We start from the raw sequence: 19,194 nt of genomic DNA on the forward strand, positions 1-19,194 counted from the left end.
CTGGACACCTCTCTCCCAGCCCTGGGATGAATAAGTTTGGAAACATTTCTAAACAGGGCCAGTTTTGGAGTTGGGAGGTGTGGTGCGCGAGAAAGAGAGAGAGAGATGTACACTTCTGGAGGACGAAGTCACACGTGAATGAATTTGTTAAATCTGTTCACAGCACTGCGCAGCCCAACGGTTTAGCGTGGCGACTGGAGTATTTTGTAGATATTTTCCAACTGACCTGTACAGCGTTGTTATTACGCAGCTCAGGAGCTGGTGGGACTTGAAGCTGGGTCTCAGAGGTAGGGTACCACACTGCACAACAACCATTTCCACTGGCGGGAGGAAGTGAGGACTACAGATGCTGGAGATCAGAGTCAAAGAATGTGGTGCTGGAAAAGGAGCATCCGCGGAGTAGGAGAATCGACGTTTGGAGCATAAGCTCCTGGTGAAGAGCTGGGAAACGTCAACTTTCCCTGATCCTGGGATGCTGCCTGACCGGCTGTGCTTTTCCAGCACCACACATTCCCATTGTAAGGCCCTGTTATCTACCATTTTGCACAGGTTATGTCCAGTTTTGTGCAGAAGAGATGCAATTTTGCTGACCTTCACTCTGTGCAATGGTGTTTGTGACATTGTAGTTGTCTTCTTCCATTCATAGCTGTTAAATGTGCAACATTCTCCAGTGTGTCGGATGGTGTCATTCACTTGGGGTGAGTGGTCTGACAGGTCCAGGATTAAATATGGAAAAACATGAGCATCCAACCCAACCAAGGTGGTCTTCAAAGACCAACTCCACCACCCATGGCAGAGTGTGTGGGTCCAGCTTTGGATTGTTCAGTCACCTTGGCATCCACTAAAAAAAAGTGCCATCACACACCTTCACAGAGCCACTTATCACCATGTATATCAGAGACAGTGCAGACTAGGATTGCTTGGGAACAGTGAGAGTGAAGACTTTCCGGGTTGTTATGAAAGGAGCAGGTCTGGGCACTTTAGAAAATTGGGAAGGCTGAGTGGGACAGGAGGACTTTAGGCAGAGGGTGTGGAGCAGAGAGAAAAGAAAAACTAGCATTCAGTGTCCCATTGTAGAGTCTTAGTGATTAGTGTGAAAGCTGTGGTGTGCTTAGTTTATACCTGCCTGAATTATTTCCTTTTTAAATAAATAGTGCTTTCCTTTAATTGCAGATATCATTGTCCCTGGAGACTCCTGATCCTAAGGCATGCTGGGCATTGAGGTCACTAATTGGATTTAAAACTTGACAATTACTTGGAATTGATGAATGATGGAGAAAGGGAGATTGCAGCTTTCAGAGCTGTGATGGGGACTGAAGTCTAAATGTGTTTGGACCAGTATTAAATCACCAGCAATTTGTCCTTCACAAAAGCACAAATCTTTTGAAGGTATAGTACGATTTGATGGTCTTCATAAATGTAATTTCTTAACCAGTCAGAGCAGATACTTTTAAACCCCCAAAAAACCAGATTACCCACAATGCAGTTTAAACATCAACACCCCTAAAGCCATGACTCTCCCATGACTAAGCATCTGAGTACCTTTCGATTACTGTCCTTCGACTGATTGTTTTTCCTCTTGTTGATGCTTCATCTGAAACCTGAAACTCAACACTCATTAGATTTACAAGAAATTTCCCACAGGTTTTAATGATCTCAATCAGCTCCATTCAAGAAAGTTTCTTTTGTTATCTGTAATCATTTGCATGGGGAAACAAAGTGCTGGTTGAAGTAAATGCAAAAATGCAGGTTGCAATGAGTCATTTAGTAGGAAAAAAGTCTATCATTCCACTGCAAATAATGAACAAATAATTTTCATCCTCTAAATGTTTTATATTGGCAATTTCTAATTAGGAGTGAGCACTGTGATGCAGTTAAGGGTATAATTGTTGCCCTACCAACTCCATCTCTCTCCCCAACCATTCCTTCTTGCGATACTGAAAGATACGCAACTTTTGAGTCCTCTTTGATCTTGAGTTCAGCTACAAATCCCACATCTAGTCCATCACCAGGTCCACTTATTTTCAACTCACATCATCTACCCCCTTTACCACACCTTACTGTGCTCTCATAGAAATGCTCACCTTTTGTTCTAGTTCATAAGATATAGGAGCAGAATTAGGCCATTCAGCCCATCGAGTCTGCTCCGCATTTGATCATGGCTGATAAGCTTCTCAACCCTATTTTCCTGCCTTCTCTGCACAAGCCTTAAAACCATTGACGTATTTTTAATTGGCAGACTCCTTCTTAAATATATTCACTGTCCCAGCATTCATTGCACTTTGGGGTAGCGAATTCCACCGATTCACAAACATTTGAGAGAAGTAGCTTCTCCTTAACTCTGTTTTAATTTTGCTGCTCCCTATCCTAAGACAATGACCCTTCATCCTACACTGTTCTGAATTTCTCCAAAGCATTTCTCATCAGCTTCCTGAACATGGGAATCCACAAGTTGCAGCTCCCACAAATCTCTGCTCATGTTCTGTACCATATTATTCACTTGCCCTTTAGCTTTCGCCTCATGACCTTGGTTGGCTTTTTGGCTTTACTACTTTTCACATGGACCATTCTACTGCTCAGCAATATACCAAGTATCCTCATCCCATCTACAAATCCCCTCTTCCTGCCTTCCCTTAGCCAAACTATGTAACTGCTGACAAACCTGTTCCTGTCTCCGAAACTTGGTAGCTCAGTTCTAACCTTCTATCCAATCTCCCTTCTCAATTTTGCCATAATTTGAAGAAAAGTTAATTGTTTGGCTTTTTTCTTTCCTATTTCATGAACATGATAAATCCTACACTTGCTCTCCAATTGCCCCATAACTTTGCTAACTTTCTCCTCACCATTTTGTAAAAAGAATTCTTAAAATTCATCTATTCAACAATGCATCCCACCAGTTATCTCGTATCTCTGTTCCAAATTTGCATTTTGTTGTGAAAATACATCAAATATTAGGTATTTCATATTGATGGGAGCACAGATTAGGGATACAATCTAAGGGAATGAAGACATTGCAATCTGCAGACATGGTACTGTAGTTACGAGATTAGTTCCTTTTTAGTTACTGGCACATCCCTGTAACATCAACTTTTGTGACAACCTTTGACTAGTGAATTTTAAGTTCTATCTTTGTGCTCTTGAACACATGGTAAACTTTAAATTGACACACTTACTTTCCTTAACAGGAATCTTTCATACTTAATTTTTACATTTTTCTTAATTGGTCTGCTAGAAAGTTTTGAAATGTTCTGCTATACTGATTTTGATTATCTTTACAGTTTACGAGTAGTGCAAGCAGTAGGAGATTACCTTTTGGTGATGGTCTTACAACTCTTGTTTCAATGCAAATTTATTTGTAACAGGCAGAGATTGTACATTTGCAAGGAGAGAATGAAAACCTAGGTGGGCTGTCTATCAGCTGACATTTACACATGCGCATAACATTGTCAGAGAAATGCTGATTCAATAGTTGTAATGAAATTCTATAGAATGATCAATATGTTGGAGGGGAATTTACAGGCTGTTAAATGTTCTGGTGCCATAAACAATTGATGGATGTTGAGGTACCAGAGCTTTTAACTCCTGATATTTATCAACGAAATTCTGCTTCTTAACACTTACAGCCTGGAATTTGTTGCAGTAATGACGGGTGAAGTTGTCACATTTTACTGTCAGCACTGGACAGAAACTGACTGTGTCTCTGGGTGTTTGGACATGTGTGATATAATATAGAAATGCAGAGGTTGATGCCAGTGAATCTGGGCTTTTCCAATGGATGTGCTGTACATGTTCCCATAGGCTGTTCGCCTCATTGTGGGCTAACAGTATCATTGTACAAATCCTTGCATAAGGGTTATTCTCTTCCGACTATGTAAATGGGCTACTAAGTGCATTCTTTTTACTCAGCAGCCTGACTGGCCCAAAATAACAAACTTCATCATTCTGGAGTGGCAGATTTCCTTTCATTTATCCACAGATTGCTGACATGGCCAGTATTAATTGCGTCTAAGGCACCTTTGTAAATGAGTCTGCCTCTTCTACTGTTTCAGGCAGGGAGTTCCAGATTCCTTCCATCCTCTGGGTGAAAAAGATTTTCCTAATTTCTCCTTTTAATCCTTCTATCGATCACTTTAACCAAATGCTTCCTATTCACAGACCTCATTGTTCTGGTAAACAGGTCTTTCCTGTGCGCTCCATCCAGGTCAATTGCAGTCTTGTCCATCTCAAACAAATGGCCAACTAATCTTCTGTTCTACCGAATGGAGAACAACCTCAGTCTATCCAATCTTTTCTCACAGCTGCAAACTTCTAGTCTTGGCAATATCCTGGTAAATTTCCTCTGTATCTTCTCTACTGCAACTCCATTCTTTTTGTGATAAGGTGACCAGAACGCCATCGTACTAACGCTTTTTATTTAGAAATTAGATTAGATTCCCTACGGTATGGAAACGGGCCCTTCAGCTCAACAAGTCCGACCCTCCGAAGAGCAACTCACTCAGAACCATTACTATATTTACCCCCACACTATATTTACCCCTGACTAATCCACCTAACACTATTTGCAATTTAGCATGGCCAATTCCCCTGGCCTGCACATCTTTGGATTGTGGGAGGAAACCCATGCAGACACAGGGAGAATGTGCAAACTCCACACAGTCACCCAAGGCAGGGACTGAACCCAGGTCCCTGGCCTGTGAGGCAGCAGTGCTGATCACTGAGCCACTGTGTTGCTTTAGACAGTCTAACCTCCCTACTCTCATATTCTCTGTAATAGCTAATTAAGAAAACGCCTTCTTGGCCACATATTGACTTGTCCCTTTACCTTCTAGGAACTTTGGACATGCACGCCAAGGCTTCTCTCACTTCCTCTTCACCACTCAGTATTTTGCCATATATTTTGTATTCTCTTCCCTTGTTTCAATTTCTCGAATGGATCACCTCTCACTTTTCTTGGCTGAATTCCACTGGTCACTTTTCTGCCTATCTGACCAGTTCAATGAAATTTTTCTCAAGTCTGCAGCCTTCCTATTTGCCATCAACTACCTGGCCTATTTTTTGGGCAGTCAGCATAATGTTTGCTCATGCACCCTACAACTTTTAAAATTCATTCATAGGATGTGGGTATTGCTAGCTGTGCCATCCCTCATTGCTCATTAGGTAGTAGAGAGTCAACCACATTGCTGTGGATCTAGATTTACGTGTAGGCCAGACCAGGTAATGACAGCAGATTCCTTCTCTCGAGGACATTATAGTGAACCAGATGGGTTTCTCCGATAATCGACAATGGTTTCATGGTCATCATTAGATTCATAATTCCAGATTTTCATTAAATTCACTTTCCACCATCTGCCATGTTTGGTTTCAAATCCAGGTCCTCAGAACATTAGCTGGATCTCTAGACTAATAAACCTAGCAACAATACCACTAGGCTGTCACTTCCCCAAACATCCAAATCATAAGTAAGGATCACAGAAAAGTCTGAGACTAGTAACTGAACCCTGCAGAACCCTAGTGGAACAACCTCCCAGTTGCAAAAATGCCATTGCCACCCAGCCAATTTTTGAATCCAGTGCACTGCATTCCTCTGGATTCCACGTGTTTTATTTTAAGCAGACTTCCGTGTGGGAAGTAAATTCTTGTAGAGGGTATCAGTTACACTACCCCATTAATCCACCTTGTTACTTTCTCAAAACATTCAGTTAATCATTTCATCAGACTCTATCTTCCCTGATTGAATCTGCATTAGCAGTCCTTGATTATTCCATGCCTTTCTGAGTGGCAGTTTATTCTATGTCTCAGAATTGATTACGATAATCTGCCTTTTACCGAGCCTTGATTAGCTGGTTTGGAAGTATTTACTCTATCCCTCATTCCCTTACTAAACAAAAATAAAATGCTAGCATCTTCCAATTCACTGGCACCATTTCTGCATCCTGTAAAGATTGGAAAATGATGGCCACAGAATTGTTATTTTTGTCCTGCTTTCTTTTAACCACCTGGGATGCATTTCATCTGACCCTGGGAATTTATCCGCTTTAAAGGATGCTAATCCCATTAATACTTCCTCATCACGTCAAGCCTGAATGACCAAGAACTTATGGTAAAACTATAGCCTCTTTTGTGACTTGTCTGAATGTTACCTTTTATTTACCTTGGATTTAAATGTTTTTGTGGAATATTCATTAATGCAGAACATCCAAGTGTGATGCATTTGCCTTCGATGAACTAATGCAGTAATTGTATTTTCAGCCGGTTTGGATTTACTTTCGTAGTAACTCTGCCTTTCTTAGGAAATCCATTGTCTTTACTGGGGACATAGAAAAGAATTTGCTGAACAAACTCGCAACCTATTAATAACTTGATACCGTGCCAAGTTGTTTCAGGTTTTTCACTGTTTCCTTTCTCACCTGCCTCCTGCAAATATGTTAATTGAATTGGTTGATACTTTTAATGAACCCTGCTTTCCTGTTCACTTTTTACACACCTGTTCATTTACTTTGGTTTCACTTGTCTTTATTACATTAGGAGCTGACCTTCCTCTGATCCTTGCTCTCCTATGAGACCTATTTTGATCTCTTGTTTTACCCTATTAATGGGATGCCTCTCTGCAAATGTTATTTTCCTTTCCTCCATCTTGAGCGATCTCCACTCCACCCCATTCCACTCGGATTCGATCTTGTATGAAGTCCATTCTCTTCTCTGTCAATATGCCAATCTGTGGTCTCTATTGCCAAGTTGTTCTTTACTGCTGAGTTGCTGCAGTTTCTGGTTTCTTTATTAACTCTAGGTCCCTGTGATATCCCTGATCATTGAGCTTCAGGACCAAGTGTTCCTTGTAGCAATTGACTATTGTTGTTTCCTCTTATTGCACGTGTTATAGATGTTCCAGAGTTCTTCTGGGAAATAGCTACATTGATACTGGAATGTGCCGCAGGGGGATGTTGGGGGGAAGCTCAGTGCAAAGATACTGACCTATGATCAGGTGATGATATTGGGGGCCCACCTGCTGTGATTCAGACTCATAGATTCTGGTAAACTTGCAGTCCACTGTCAAATGGATGATAGTTATTTTCAATACTAAGGGAGTTGAGGGAAATGCAGATATTGTGGGAAAGTGGAGTGAGATTTGACCTGTGATCTTATTGATTAGTGGAGAAGGCTTGAAGGACAAAATAGCCTACTCCAGCTCCTAATTCTTGTGTTCTGCTGTACCCTTTTTCAAATGTAAGTTTAGGGACAGAATGTTTCTGCATTATTTAGAAATCATATTAACGCTCAGGTCTTTGGGTGCATTGGCTAGATCAGAAGCAAACAATTTTTCACTCTTACAGAACAGTGAGGCAGGCCACTTGAAATCACAAAAATGTTGCTTTGGTTGAGCTAACAGTGCAGACCATGGTTGGAAGCTGCTTCCTGCCAAACGCGCTTTGTTCAGTGCCACAGCGTGTGATCCACTGGGAGGCTGGTTCTCTTTTTTTTAATAAGCTGCTGTGATAAATGATCATTTCTTTTTCCCTTTGTTGCCGAATGGCATGTTGAAAGTATCAACTTCTTTTCTAAGTATCAAAATAAAGACGCTAAATCCAGCAGCATGCCTGCTCCTTTCTGCTGTTATAGCTGTGGGTGTTCAGCTGTGCTAAAGGTAATGACCAGGGCAGTTTAACATGATTATCCAATGACAAAACTACGCTTGGGAGTTTCTAATAAAATGGATTTACCAAGCCATCCTCTCATTGACACCTTACAGAATTTATGATGAAATTATGCCCTCCAGGCATTACATTTTAGTGTCCTGTGTCTGATTTGTACAAATGTTTCCAAGCCATTTTCTTAATTTAATTGTAGAGACTTCCGCAGTTTTATGAAAGGAGGGACTTGCATGTATCCAGCTCCTTGGAATATCTCCGGGCTATGCCAAACGTTGACTGAAGTTGATTGTTAATGTTTCAGAATAGGTCATTAATGTTGTCAGGTAGTTAAATTGTTAGGAGGCATCTGTGCAGCAGGGTCCCATGGAAATGACTAATTATGTAATCAGTTCAAGTCTTAATTTAGTCAGGAATCTTCAGAATTTCCTGACTGAACAGTGCTTTGGAATTTTTTTTGATCACCTTAACATCTCAAATTCAGCACAAAACAGTGTAGGTATTTCATTCAATTCACCATCTAGATGAGTACTCCAGTCCTGAGGGAGAACTAACCTCTTGACAACGGGAATCCTAAAGTAAACTGACCTTTCATTATAGAAGGAAATCTTGAGATGGAACTCCCAAGATTTACACTTGTCTATACCAATTATAATTTATTGTAAAGTTATTATGGTATATAATTTTTTTTAAAAAGTGACTGTCAAACCCAGTTATAGTTTACAAATAATGTTTATGGACTTTTCACCAAAAATGATTGTATGGTTGGCTCAAATTAAGATATGGATGAGACAGTACCACACCAGTTACCTATTATAGGCAAAACAGATCAAATATATTCAATTACTTTCAATTTAATAGTAATATTTTTTCTATTACAGGGACTTTTTAATTGGAGCAGATTTTCCAGTATAGGCATTTGCACTGACTCTATTGTTAGGTCACCTGCTGTGAACCAGCAGGATCTTGGCAATGAGAGAATCCTGGGGAAGGCAAGCCGACATTAGTGCCACCTTCCAGCCTGGATGAATGGGGAAGGGTTAATAATCGGAAAGATATTTAGTTATAAAATCACGTTAATTTTTGACTTACTCAAAAGCAATAACTGCAACATATTTCCACTTTTGTTTTGTTGGCTTTGTGCATAATGTCCAAGTTTCTTCATTATTCAGTGCTGGGTAGACTAACATTTATTGCTCATCTGTAATTGCTTTTGAGAAAGTGGTGATGGTAACAATGCATGTGGCTCAGGCACACCCAGAGGAAGGATATTCCGAGATTTTGAAGGACTGACAGTGAAGGAATAGTACTATCTTTCTGAGTCAGGATGGTGTGTTACATGATAGGGATAGTGTTCCCATCCAATGACTGCCTTTTGTCCTTCTAGAGAGCAGTGTTCAGGGGAAAGTGCTGCTGGAGGAGCCTTAGTAACTTATTGCACTGCGTCTTGTAGATGCTGCCATTGTGTTGATCTTCAAGTGTTCCAAATATGATGGTAATCAAACAAGTGTGGCAACTCCATGGAATATGGGAAAAGCTGAAAGAGGAAGCAAGAAGCAGTTGCCAGTGTTGATACTTTTGTGATCCCAGCTTTAAGTTTTGCTTTGGAAAAAACAATGCAGTGGACAATTTAGCCTTTTGATGCTGTTTAGCCGTTTGGTGAGATCATGGCTGATCAATGATTGACTCTATGTACTCACCTCTGTCTGTTATCTTTTAATCCCTTTGGCCAAATCTGTCAATCCCAATTTTGAAAGTAATAATTGATAAGCATCAAATGCCATGTAGTGTGGAAAGTTCCCAAAGTATTCTACACTTTACAGGAAGTTGCGTTGCTTCCGATCCAATTTATTTGACCATTTCCCTCATCCTACATTCCTCGTCAGTGGAAATAGAATAGATGAAGAGAAACTGTGTCTTCCTCTTCATGTCTTTTGCTCTATTTGTTTGTGTTCTGTCCCATTCCATTTTTTTTCTCTTAGGTGATGCACAAGATTTATATTTGGTTGCAATAACCACAACATTTTACTTCTATTTTGGCTTTGTCTGTAAAATCCAAGTTTCTACATCTTTCTTCTTTCTTACCTTCGCCCAAGGAGGGTACTTGTATTCTTTATGTATCTTCCAGTTTTTATCCCGCCTCTTGGTCATGTAAATCATGGGGACTTTGAGCCCAATTAGTTGGAAATTATAGCTGACTTTGTAATCCTCTGGTCTTATTCTTTTTCTCTTCTTTTGCAGGATTCAGTTCCCAGCTGATTTGAGTACATTAACCGTGTGTTCTGGACAATGAGAAAACCGGGATCTCAAAAAGGTGAGTGCTGATAACCTGCTAAGATAAAAAGTTCTCTTTATCAACTTGAGGGTTGCAGGTTCCACAGAAAAATGGACAGAACTGCAGAACAAGAGATTTGAAATGCTGCAGCATCTAAGTGTAGAGCCTGACTTCAGAAAAATGATATTGAAACTGCTGTTTAGTTGCAATGAATTGAACTAACAGAATCTGCGCCATGCGGTGGATCGGTTTGGTTCTGGTTGTTGGGGTCTGTAAGTATTACATTCAAAGTAGAATTCAAGCATTCTGTGGGGTAAGAGGAAACTATCTGGATACACGTTAGACTAATGGATACACTTACCAAGGCTGATCTCTGATGAGGTAAAGAAAAATAGTATACCTATACAGATTTGTGTTTTAAATTGTTGTCAAAGTAATACAGTGTTTATCTAAAGTAGTAGTCAATGGTAAGCAGATAACGTAAATCTAAAACATGGAGGAGTGGGTATACGAGCAGAGTTTAAAACTGCGATGCAGGAAACAGATTAAACCATTGATAATGTGTACAGGATGGACTGCACACATGTTAACTGAGAGTTAATTGAGAGTTTTTGCCTTCTTGATGTGGTTTACACCAGGGATTTCATTCCCAACAGCACAAAAGCTAACTAATAATATTTGCTGAAAGCAGAACACCAAGTTTTGCAATGTGCCATTACCAAAGTTTATCACTCAAGTAACAGGCAAAAGTAGTTAATTCGTCATTCAACTATTATTGGTAGTTATATCATGGCAGTAAGAGAGGAAGAAGCTTCCTGAGCCTGCACTGAATTCTATTTTGAAAATAAAAATTATCAAAGGGTGCAGAGCATGTGAGGGAGGGGTGGTGGAGAGAGGAATCATGAGAAGCTGCAGACTGAAGAGTAATGAATTTGGTACTATTTTAATGTAAGGCTGGAGAAGTCGCCTGAAATAAGGAAGGCAAGGATATGAAGGGGTTTAAATGCACAAGCAACTGAACTAAAGTTGGAGGATTAAAAAGCAATCTAAGTAAACAGAGACAATGGTTAATGTAGCAAGGGAGATTTGGTATGGATTTGAATGGAGATCACTGTTTTGGATGAATTACAAATCAACAAAGAAAGCATTGGAATGGTTGGGTCTGGATGTGATGAAGAGATATATGAAGGTTTTACAATAGAGGCTGAGATAGACAGTGATTGATAGAGGAAGAGCAGGTCATCATGGAGCTATAAAGCTGTAGAGTCAAAGTCAACTTGGAGTTGAACAGGTCCTTGAGGTTGTGAACAGCCTGGCTCAGTTCAAGGTACTGGCCAAAGAGTAATTAGCAAATATTCAAGTTTGCTGTGAGTTCACTGACTTTGTGAGGGAGTGAGTTGAAATGTGTCTTGTCCATAGCTCACGTTTTTCCAATCATGTAACCAAGATAGAATGAGGAAGGGAGCAGGAATTGATCTGCAACTAGTATAATGATTACTCAAGATGTTCTGTCTTTGAGATGGGTAAAATTGGAATTCAGCCAGGGCAGTCTCCAAAACTGCACAATAGAGAAGAGGTCTTGGTGAAGGATGGCATTGTCCACCAGGTCAAAGATTATAGAAATACAACTGAGGGATAGCGAGGTGGACACGTTCAGAAGCTTTTGTCATTTTTGGCTATTTTACTGTTAGGAAAGGGATTATAACCTAATTGAAGAGTTTCCAAAGGAGGAATAAACGTCTAAGAGCTTGAGAGGTAAGGATGAAATGTCTCCACAGAGGCTAGTTTTCTGTCACCAAGTAACCGTTTTACAGTACATGCACAGTACTTGACACTGATCCAGCTCCCTCAGAGCCCACTCTCAGACTGAACAGAGCCCCTGACACTCTTGTTTGTATCTGTCAGCCAGGGCTCTCTGATTGGGACTGTTAACCTGGTCCAGTCAGAGAACTCATTCTATGAGGTCCACTTGGCTGATCCCATTGCATTCACTTCAACCCTCCCCCTCTGAGTCCAGGGATGCAGACCTGTTCTTCTCCTTATAGCCTCTCCTGGGGCAGTTTCATGCCAGGTTCAATTTCTTTGACTCTGCCTTGGATATGGGCAGCATGTACTGGATCAGTGCCCACCTCTTGTGCCTGGACCATCTCAGAGGAATTTCAATCCCTTCTTAAGGCAGAAAAGGCATCAAGAGTGCAACAGCCACTGTGTCCATCAAAAATTCTGAAGTTTCTTCAATACCAGACAGAGGGAGAGGACCCACAGGTTCTGACAGCCTTTGTGGTTGTTCTGAAGGACTACATTCATTTTGCTCCTGCCCCGTATGTGAGTTTGCAGCTTCCATGTGTCCACTTGGTTGTTCCCCACCTCACCTACCCAAACTTTGTATGTCACAGGACCTATCTTCATGTTGACTATGCCTCTTCCCCATGTAGAGCCATTTCCATGGTTTCGGCACCAAACTTTATCCGCTGAAGTAAACTGCCTCTCATGTAGAGGAGTCTTGTGCCCAGCATTGGCTTTACACAAGGGGTGATCTGATAATTAAATAGGAACCGGTACAGTTTGGAATTGAATCAAGCAGTAGGCTGTTTCTTTAAGCCTGCCTTCAAAGTTTGGACTGCTCTTTCCACCAGACCATTGGATGATGCATGGTACGGAGCTGTACTGACATGCCAAAAGCCATTCGACTTTAGGGACTACTCAAATTCCTGCTGATAAGTGATGGCCCATTGTCTATGACTAACATCTCCAGGAGCCGGCGTATTGCAAAAGATGAGGGCAGTTTTTCTGTTGTTGTCCCTGTGTTTGCTGAATGAACTATATGCACGTTGGTTGAGATGGCCTTCCTGTTTCCTCCATTACCACTAGTTTTGCCAGGGCCAGATCTTCTTGTGACTGCAGTCTGATACTGTCAGCAGTGCCTTGAAGGGTATTCATAAAGTTTAAAACCAGAACGGACTCTTCCAGTGGTGGACCCACTGGTGGTATACCTGCTCGCAGGGGTATCCATATTTGCTACTTGGCCTCCCGGATAGTGTATTAGTGGTGCTGGAAGAGCACAGCAGTTCAGGCAGCATCCAACGAGCAGCAAAATCGACGTTTCGGGCAAAAGCCCCTCATCAGGAATAAGTGTTCCAATTTGTAATCATGAGCACTTAAAATGAGAGCCCACCAGTGAATTCAACCTGCAGCTGTGGATAGCATGGCTTTGTTCCGTTTGAGTACCTTTAGAGGGGTTTGTGGTCTGTTACTATTACAAATTTACATCCATAAAGGTACTGTGGAAACCTTCTCATACCAAAGATGACCACCAAACCTTCTCTATCTGGACGTATTGGCAGTCTGCATCAACCAAAGTCCTGGGTATGCTATTGGGTGTTCCTCTCCATTGGGCTGCCTGTGAGCCAACATTAACCCGATACCATATGGAGAGGCGTCACATGTCAGCACCAGATGTTGTTTGGGATCATGGTGTGTCAACACCTTACATGATGATAGCTACTTCTTCACTCCCCTAAAGGCTACATCTTGGCTACGAGACCATTTCCAAGGCTGACACTTTTTCAACAGTAGATGTAAAGGTGCAAGGATGGAGGCCAGATTATGGATGAATTTTCTGTCATAATTCACCAATGCAAAGAAAAACTTAAACTCTGGTAAGACTTCGGAGCCATACTTTATTACCCTCGCTTTATCTTCCATTGTGTGTAACCCAGCCTTGTCAACTCAGTCATCCAAATAGGTCATTTTGGAGTGCTTGGAACACACATCTTTCCTTTCTAAGACATACACATACTGTGGAGAAACATCTACAGACTATGTCCAAATTCTCTAAGTGCTCCTTATCAATCTTCCCTGTTATTACCACATCATTTTGATAAATCGTGACTTGGGATGAACCTTGTAAAGTGTTTTCCATTGTCTCCTGAAAAATGCCACAAGCTGACAATATCCCAAATCGTAGAATCCCTACAGTGTGAAAACAGGCCCTTCAGCCTCCAAAGAGTAACCCACCCCGACCCATTCCCCTATGTTTACCCCTGACTAATGCAGCTAACCAACACATCCCTGAAACTATGGACAATTTAGCAGAGCTAATTCACCTAACCCGCACATCTTTGCACTGTGAGAGGAAACTGGAGCACCCAGAGGCAACCTATGCAGGCACAAGGAGAACGTGCAAACTCCACATAGACAGTTGCCCAAGGCTGGAATCAAACCCGGGTCCCTGGTGCTATGAGGCAGCAGTGCTCACCACTGAGCCGCTGTGCCACCCAAATGGCAGTCTCATATATCGGTACAAACCCTTATGGGTAAAAATTGTAGCATACTTTGGGGAATCCTCATCTCGCCACAATTGCAAGAATGTATGGCTCAGATTCAGCTTTGTGAAGGACATCCCCCCAGCCCCCACCCATCCTCACCAGCATTGTGTATAAGTCCTCTATGCAAGGGATTGAGTATTTATCCAACTGTGAGGTACGGTTTACTGTTTGTTTAAAATCCCCACCAAGGCAAACCAACTCATCAGGCTTCACAATCAATATGACCAGTATTGCATATTCAGCAAACTGGACTGGTTTTATAATTCCTTCACTTTCTAATCTCCAGATTGCTGCCTCTACATTTGCCCGTGAGGCAAATGGCTCTGGGCAGACTTTGCAGATCATGGAATTGTTTCCTGCTCAACATACAAGATGGTCTTGGCTGTTTTGCTTGTCCCTAGACGCTTCTTAAAACTGTCCAGGTATTTAAATAGGACTTCACTAGGCAGCCATTTTCTAATTGAAAAGCATTGAACCAAGCAAGGTGAATCTTTCTCAACTAATTTTGGCTCAATAGGATTGGGCCCAAGCCTTACGACAATCAGTGGGAACTAGAGTCATCGAGTCATAGAGATGTACAGCATGGAAACAGACCCTTCAGTCCAACCCGTCCATGCCAACCAGATATCCCAACCCAATCTAGTCCCACCTTCCAGCACCTGGCCCATATCCCTCCAAACCCTTCCTATTCATATTCCCATCCAAATACCTCTTAAATGTTGCAATTGTACCAGCCTCCACCACATCCTTTGGCAGCTCATTCCATACACGTACCACCCTCTGCGTGAAAAAGTTGCCCCTTAGGTCTCTTTTATATCTTTCCCTTCTCACCCTAAACCTATGCCCTCTAGTTCTGGATTCCCCGACCCCAGGGAAAAAACTTTTTCTATTTATCCTATCCATGCCCCTCATAATTTTGTAAACCTCTATAAGGTCACCCCTCTGCCTCTGACGCTCCAGGGAAAACAGCCCCAGCCTGTTCAGCCTCTCCCTGTAGGTCAGATCCTCCAACTCTGGCAACATCTGTGTAAATCTTTTCTGAACCCTTTCAAGTTTCACAACATCTTTCCGATAGGAAGGAGACCAGAATTGCATGCAATATTCCAACAGTGGCCTAACCAATGTCCTGTACAGCTGGAACATGACCTCCCAACTCCTGTACTCAATACTCTGACCAATAAAGGAAAGCATACCAAACGCCTTCTTCACTATCCTATCTACCTGCATCCCACTTTCAAGGAGCTATGAACCTGCACTCCAAGGTCTCTTTGTTCAGCAACACTCCCTAGGACCTTACCATTAAGTGTATAAGTCCTGCTATATAGACTTCAATAACTTCCCAAAATGCAGCACCACGCATTTTTCTGAATCAAACTCCATCTGCCACTTCTCAGCCCATTGGCCCATCTGGTCCAGATCCTGTTGTATTTTAAGGTAACCCTCTTCGCTGTCCACTACACCTCCAATTTTAGTGTCACCTGCAAACTTACTAACGATACCTCTTATGCTCACATCCAAATCATTTATGTAAATGACCAAAAAGTAGAGGGCCCAGCACCGATCCTTGTGGCACTCCACTGGTCACAAGCCTCCAGTCTGAAAAACAACCCTCCACCACCACCCTCTGTCTTCTCCCTTTGAGCCAGTTCTGTGTCCAAGTGGCTAGTTCTCCCTGTATTCCAGGGAGAACCTTGTCGAACACCTTACTGAAGTCCATATAGATCACATCTACTGCTCTGCCCTCATCAATCTTCTTTGTTACATCTTCAAAAAACTCCATCAAGTTTGTGAGACATGATTTCCCACGCACAAAGCCATGTTGACTATCCCTAATCAGTCCTTGCCTTTCCAAATACATGTACATCCTGTCCCTCAGGATTCCCTCCAACAACTTGCCCATCACCGAGGTCAGGCTCACCGGTCTATAGTTCTCTGGCTTGTCTTTACCGCCCTTCTTAAACAGTGGCACCACGTTTGCCAACCTCCAGTCTTCCGGCACCTCACTTGTGACTATCAATGATACAAATATCTCAGCAAGAGGCCCAGCAATCACTTCTCTAGCTTCCCACAGAGTTCTTGGGTACACCTGATCAGGTCCTGGGGATTTATCCACTTTTAACTGTTTCAAGATATCCAGCACTTCCTCCTCTGTAATATGGACATTTTGCGAGGTGTCACCATCTATTTCCCTACAGTCTATATTTTCCATATCCTTTCCCACAGTAAATACTAATGCAAAATATTCATTTAGTATTTCCCCCATTTTCTGTGGCTCCACACAAAAGCCGCCTTGCTGATCTTTGAGGGGCCCTATTCTCTCCCTAGTTACCCTTTTATCTTTAATATATTTGTAAAAGTCCTTTGGATTCTCCTTAATTCTATTTGCCAAAGCTATCTCATGTCCCCATTTTGCCCTCCTAATTTCTCTCTTAAGTATACTCCTACTTTCTTTATACTCTTCGAAGGAGTAACTCAATCTATCCTATCTATACCTGACATACGCTTCCTTCTTTTTCCTAACCAAACCCTCAATTTCTTTAGTCATCCAGCATTCCCTATACCTACCAGCCTTCACTTTCACCCTGACAGGAATATACTTTCTCTGGATTCTTGTTATCTCATTTCTGAAGGCTTCCCATTTTCCAGCCGCCCTTTTACCTGCAAACATCTGCCTCCAATCAGCTTTTGAAAGTTTTTGCCTAATACCGTCAAAATTGGCCTTTCTCCAATTTAGAACTTCAACTTTTAGATCTGGTCTATCCTTTTCCATCACTATATTAAAACGAATAGAATTATAGTTGCTGGCCCCAAAGTGCTCCCACATTGACACCTCAGTCACCTGCCCTGCCTTATTTCCCAAGAGTAGGTCTAGTTTTGCACCTTCTCTAGTAGGTACATCCACATACTGAATCAGGAAATTGTCTTGTACACACTTAAGAAATTCCTCTCCATCTAAACCCTTAACACTATGGCAGTCCCAGTCGATGTTTGGAAAGTTAAACTCCCCTACCATAATCACCCTATTATTCTTACAGATAGCTGAGATCTCCTTGCAAGTTTGTTTCTCAATTTCCCTCTGACTATTGGACGGTCGACAATACAATCCCAACAAGGTGATTATCCCTTTCTTATTTCTCAGTTCCACCCAAATAACTTCCCTGGATGTATTTCTGGGAATATCCTCCCTCAGCACAGCTGTAATGCTACCCCTTATCAAAAATGCCGCTCCCCCTCCTCTCTTGCCTCCCTTTCTATCCTTCCTGTAGCATTTGTATCCTGGAATATTAAGCTGCCAGTCCTGCCCATCCCTGAGCCATGTTTCTGTAATTGCTATGATATCCCTGTCCCATGTTCCTAACCATGCCCTGAGTTCATCTGCCTTCCCTGTTAGGCCCCTTTCATTGAAATAAACGCAGTTTAATTTATTAGTCCTACCTTGTCCCTGCCTGCCCTGACTGTTTGACTCACTTCTGTTCTCAGCTGTACCCGTCTCAGATCGATCTCTTTCCTCACTATCTCCCTGGGTCCCACCCCCCCCCCCCCCCCCCATCTTACTAGTTTAAATCCTCCCAAGCAGTTCTAGCAGATTTCCCTGCCAGTATATTAGTCTCCTTCCAATTTAGGTGCAATCCGTCCTTCTTGTACAGGTCACTGAACAGCTGCTTCTCATACGAGACCTGAACCAAAGTTTTATCCTTAATCTGGAAAGGTTCCCCGGTATAGGTTGTCAGTCTAGCCGAGAGCTTACACAAACCAATGGTTGGAAGCCAGAACGAATTTTGTTAAAGACTGGTTCTGTGATCACTGATACAGCTGTGCCAGTATCAACTTCCATTAGACCAGATGTTTATTTTGATTGGTTCTGATTTGGATGTTGCTAAGCAATTTAACTGTTCCAAACCAGATACCAGTGGACTTTCCAGGGTATGCACTCTCCTGGATACTGGCCTGTGAGTTCACTGACTCAGTTCAAGCCTGATGGGACTTTTGCTACCTCGAATCTGCATTCTGGAAGCAAGTACAATGGCTTGCTGGCCCAGACCCTGAGGAAAATTTTAACCTTTTGATCAAGACTTGACTTAGTTTGGGGGTTTTGCTGTGGGATGACCTAGAGTCCCTCTGTTCAGTATATGTCCTGAGTGGGGCTGTGCAATTACTTTCACTCAAGTGGTGTTCCTCAAGCTCAGTCAGCCTGGCAAGGGTGTCCACTTCCATCGGAATACCCTGTAACTCGTAAGCTCCACTTGCTGCATTTTCTAATGACAAAGCCTGTTGTAGTGCCTATTTGAAGTCCAATTGGCCTTCAGCTCTACAGAAGCCAGAATTCCCGTCACCAAGTCACCCTTTACGAACTGTGGAGAGTCCTTGCTACTGAACTAGCTCCCTCAGAGCCAGCTCTCAGAGGGATCTGGATGTCTAACACTCCTGTTTATTTATTTTTTCTTTTTTTCTTTTAACCCCCACACTACCGTCTAACTGCGGTAGTGCTTATTTTTCCCCAAACACTCCTGTTTATATGTCAGCCAGGGCTCCCTGATTGGACCAGATTAACAGCCCCAATCAGGGAACTCAGATTCTATGAGGTCCACCTGGCTGACCTCATTATAATCACTACAAAGGGAAATATGTGTTGCTTGCAAGAGAAAGGGGTTGTAAGTTGGGTATTTAAGAGGAGTGATGGCAGTTTTGAAAGGAAAGGGGTACAGCTGAGAAGAAGGAACTGCTTCAGTGTCTGTTAGTACAAATTTATTTTGTATTCAGCCATGAGACGTGTGTGTCACTGGCTGGGCCAGCATTTATTGCCCATTCCTAGTTGCCCCTTGAGAAGGTGGGGGTGAGCTGCCTTCTTGAACCGCTGCAGTCCTTGTGCTGTATTAGACCCTCAATGCCCTTAGGGAGGGAATTCCAGGATTTTGATCCAGCAACAGTGAAGGAATGATGATAT

At 42.2% G+C, this 19,194-nt stretch overlaps 1 protein-coding gene across 10 annotated transcripts in view; it reads left to right on the top strand.

The window, feature by feature from the left end:
• The window catches only part of scmh1 (Scm polycomb group protein homolog 1), a 198,471-nt gene that overhangs the window by 1,777 nt on the left and 177,500 nt on the right, over positions 1–19,194 (top strand). For 6 of the 10 annotated variants that reach the window (XM_072547970.1, XM_072547977.1, XM_072547978.1 and 3 more), the window contains 2 exons: positions 1,174–1,389; positions 9,888–9,960. In XM_072547970.1, the coding sequence (XP_072404071.1) occupies positions 9,936–9,960 (25 nt within the window). In that variant the 5' untranslated portion in view covers positions 1,174–1,389; positions 9,888–9,935. Of the gene's footprint in view, positions 1–1,173; positions 1,390–9,887; positions 9,961–19,194 lie in introns of those variants that run through there. The other 4 variants (XM_072547976.1, XM_072547971.1, XM_072547975.1 and 1 more) reach the window with 2 other exon arrangements.

This window comes from Chiloscyllium punctatum, chromosome 27, assembly GCF_047496795.1.
Source record: "Chiloscyllium punctatum isolate Juve2018m chromosome 27, sChiPun1.3, whole genome shotgun sequence".
Classification (NCBI taxonomy): domain Eukaryota; kingdom Metazoa; phylum Chordata; class Chondrichthyes; order Orectolobiformes; family Hemiscylliidae; genus Chiloscyllium; species Chiloscyllium punctatum.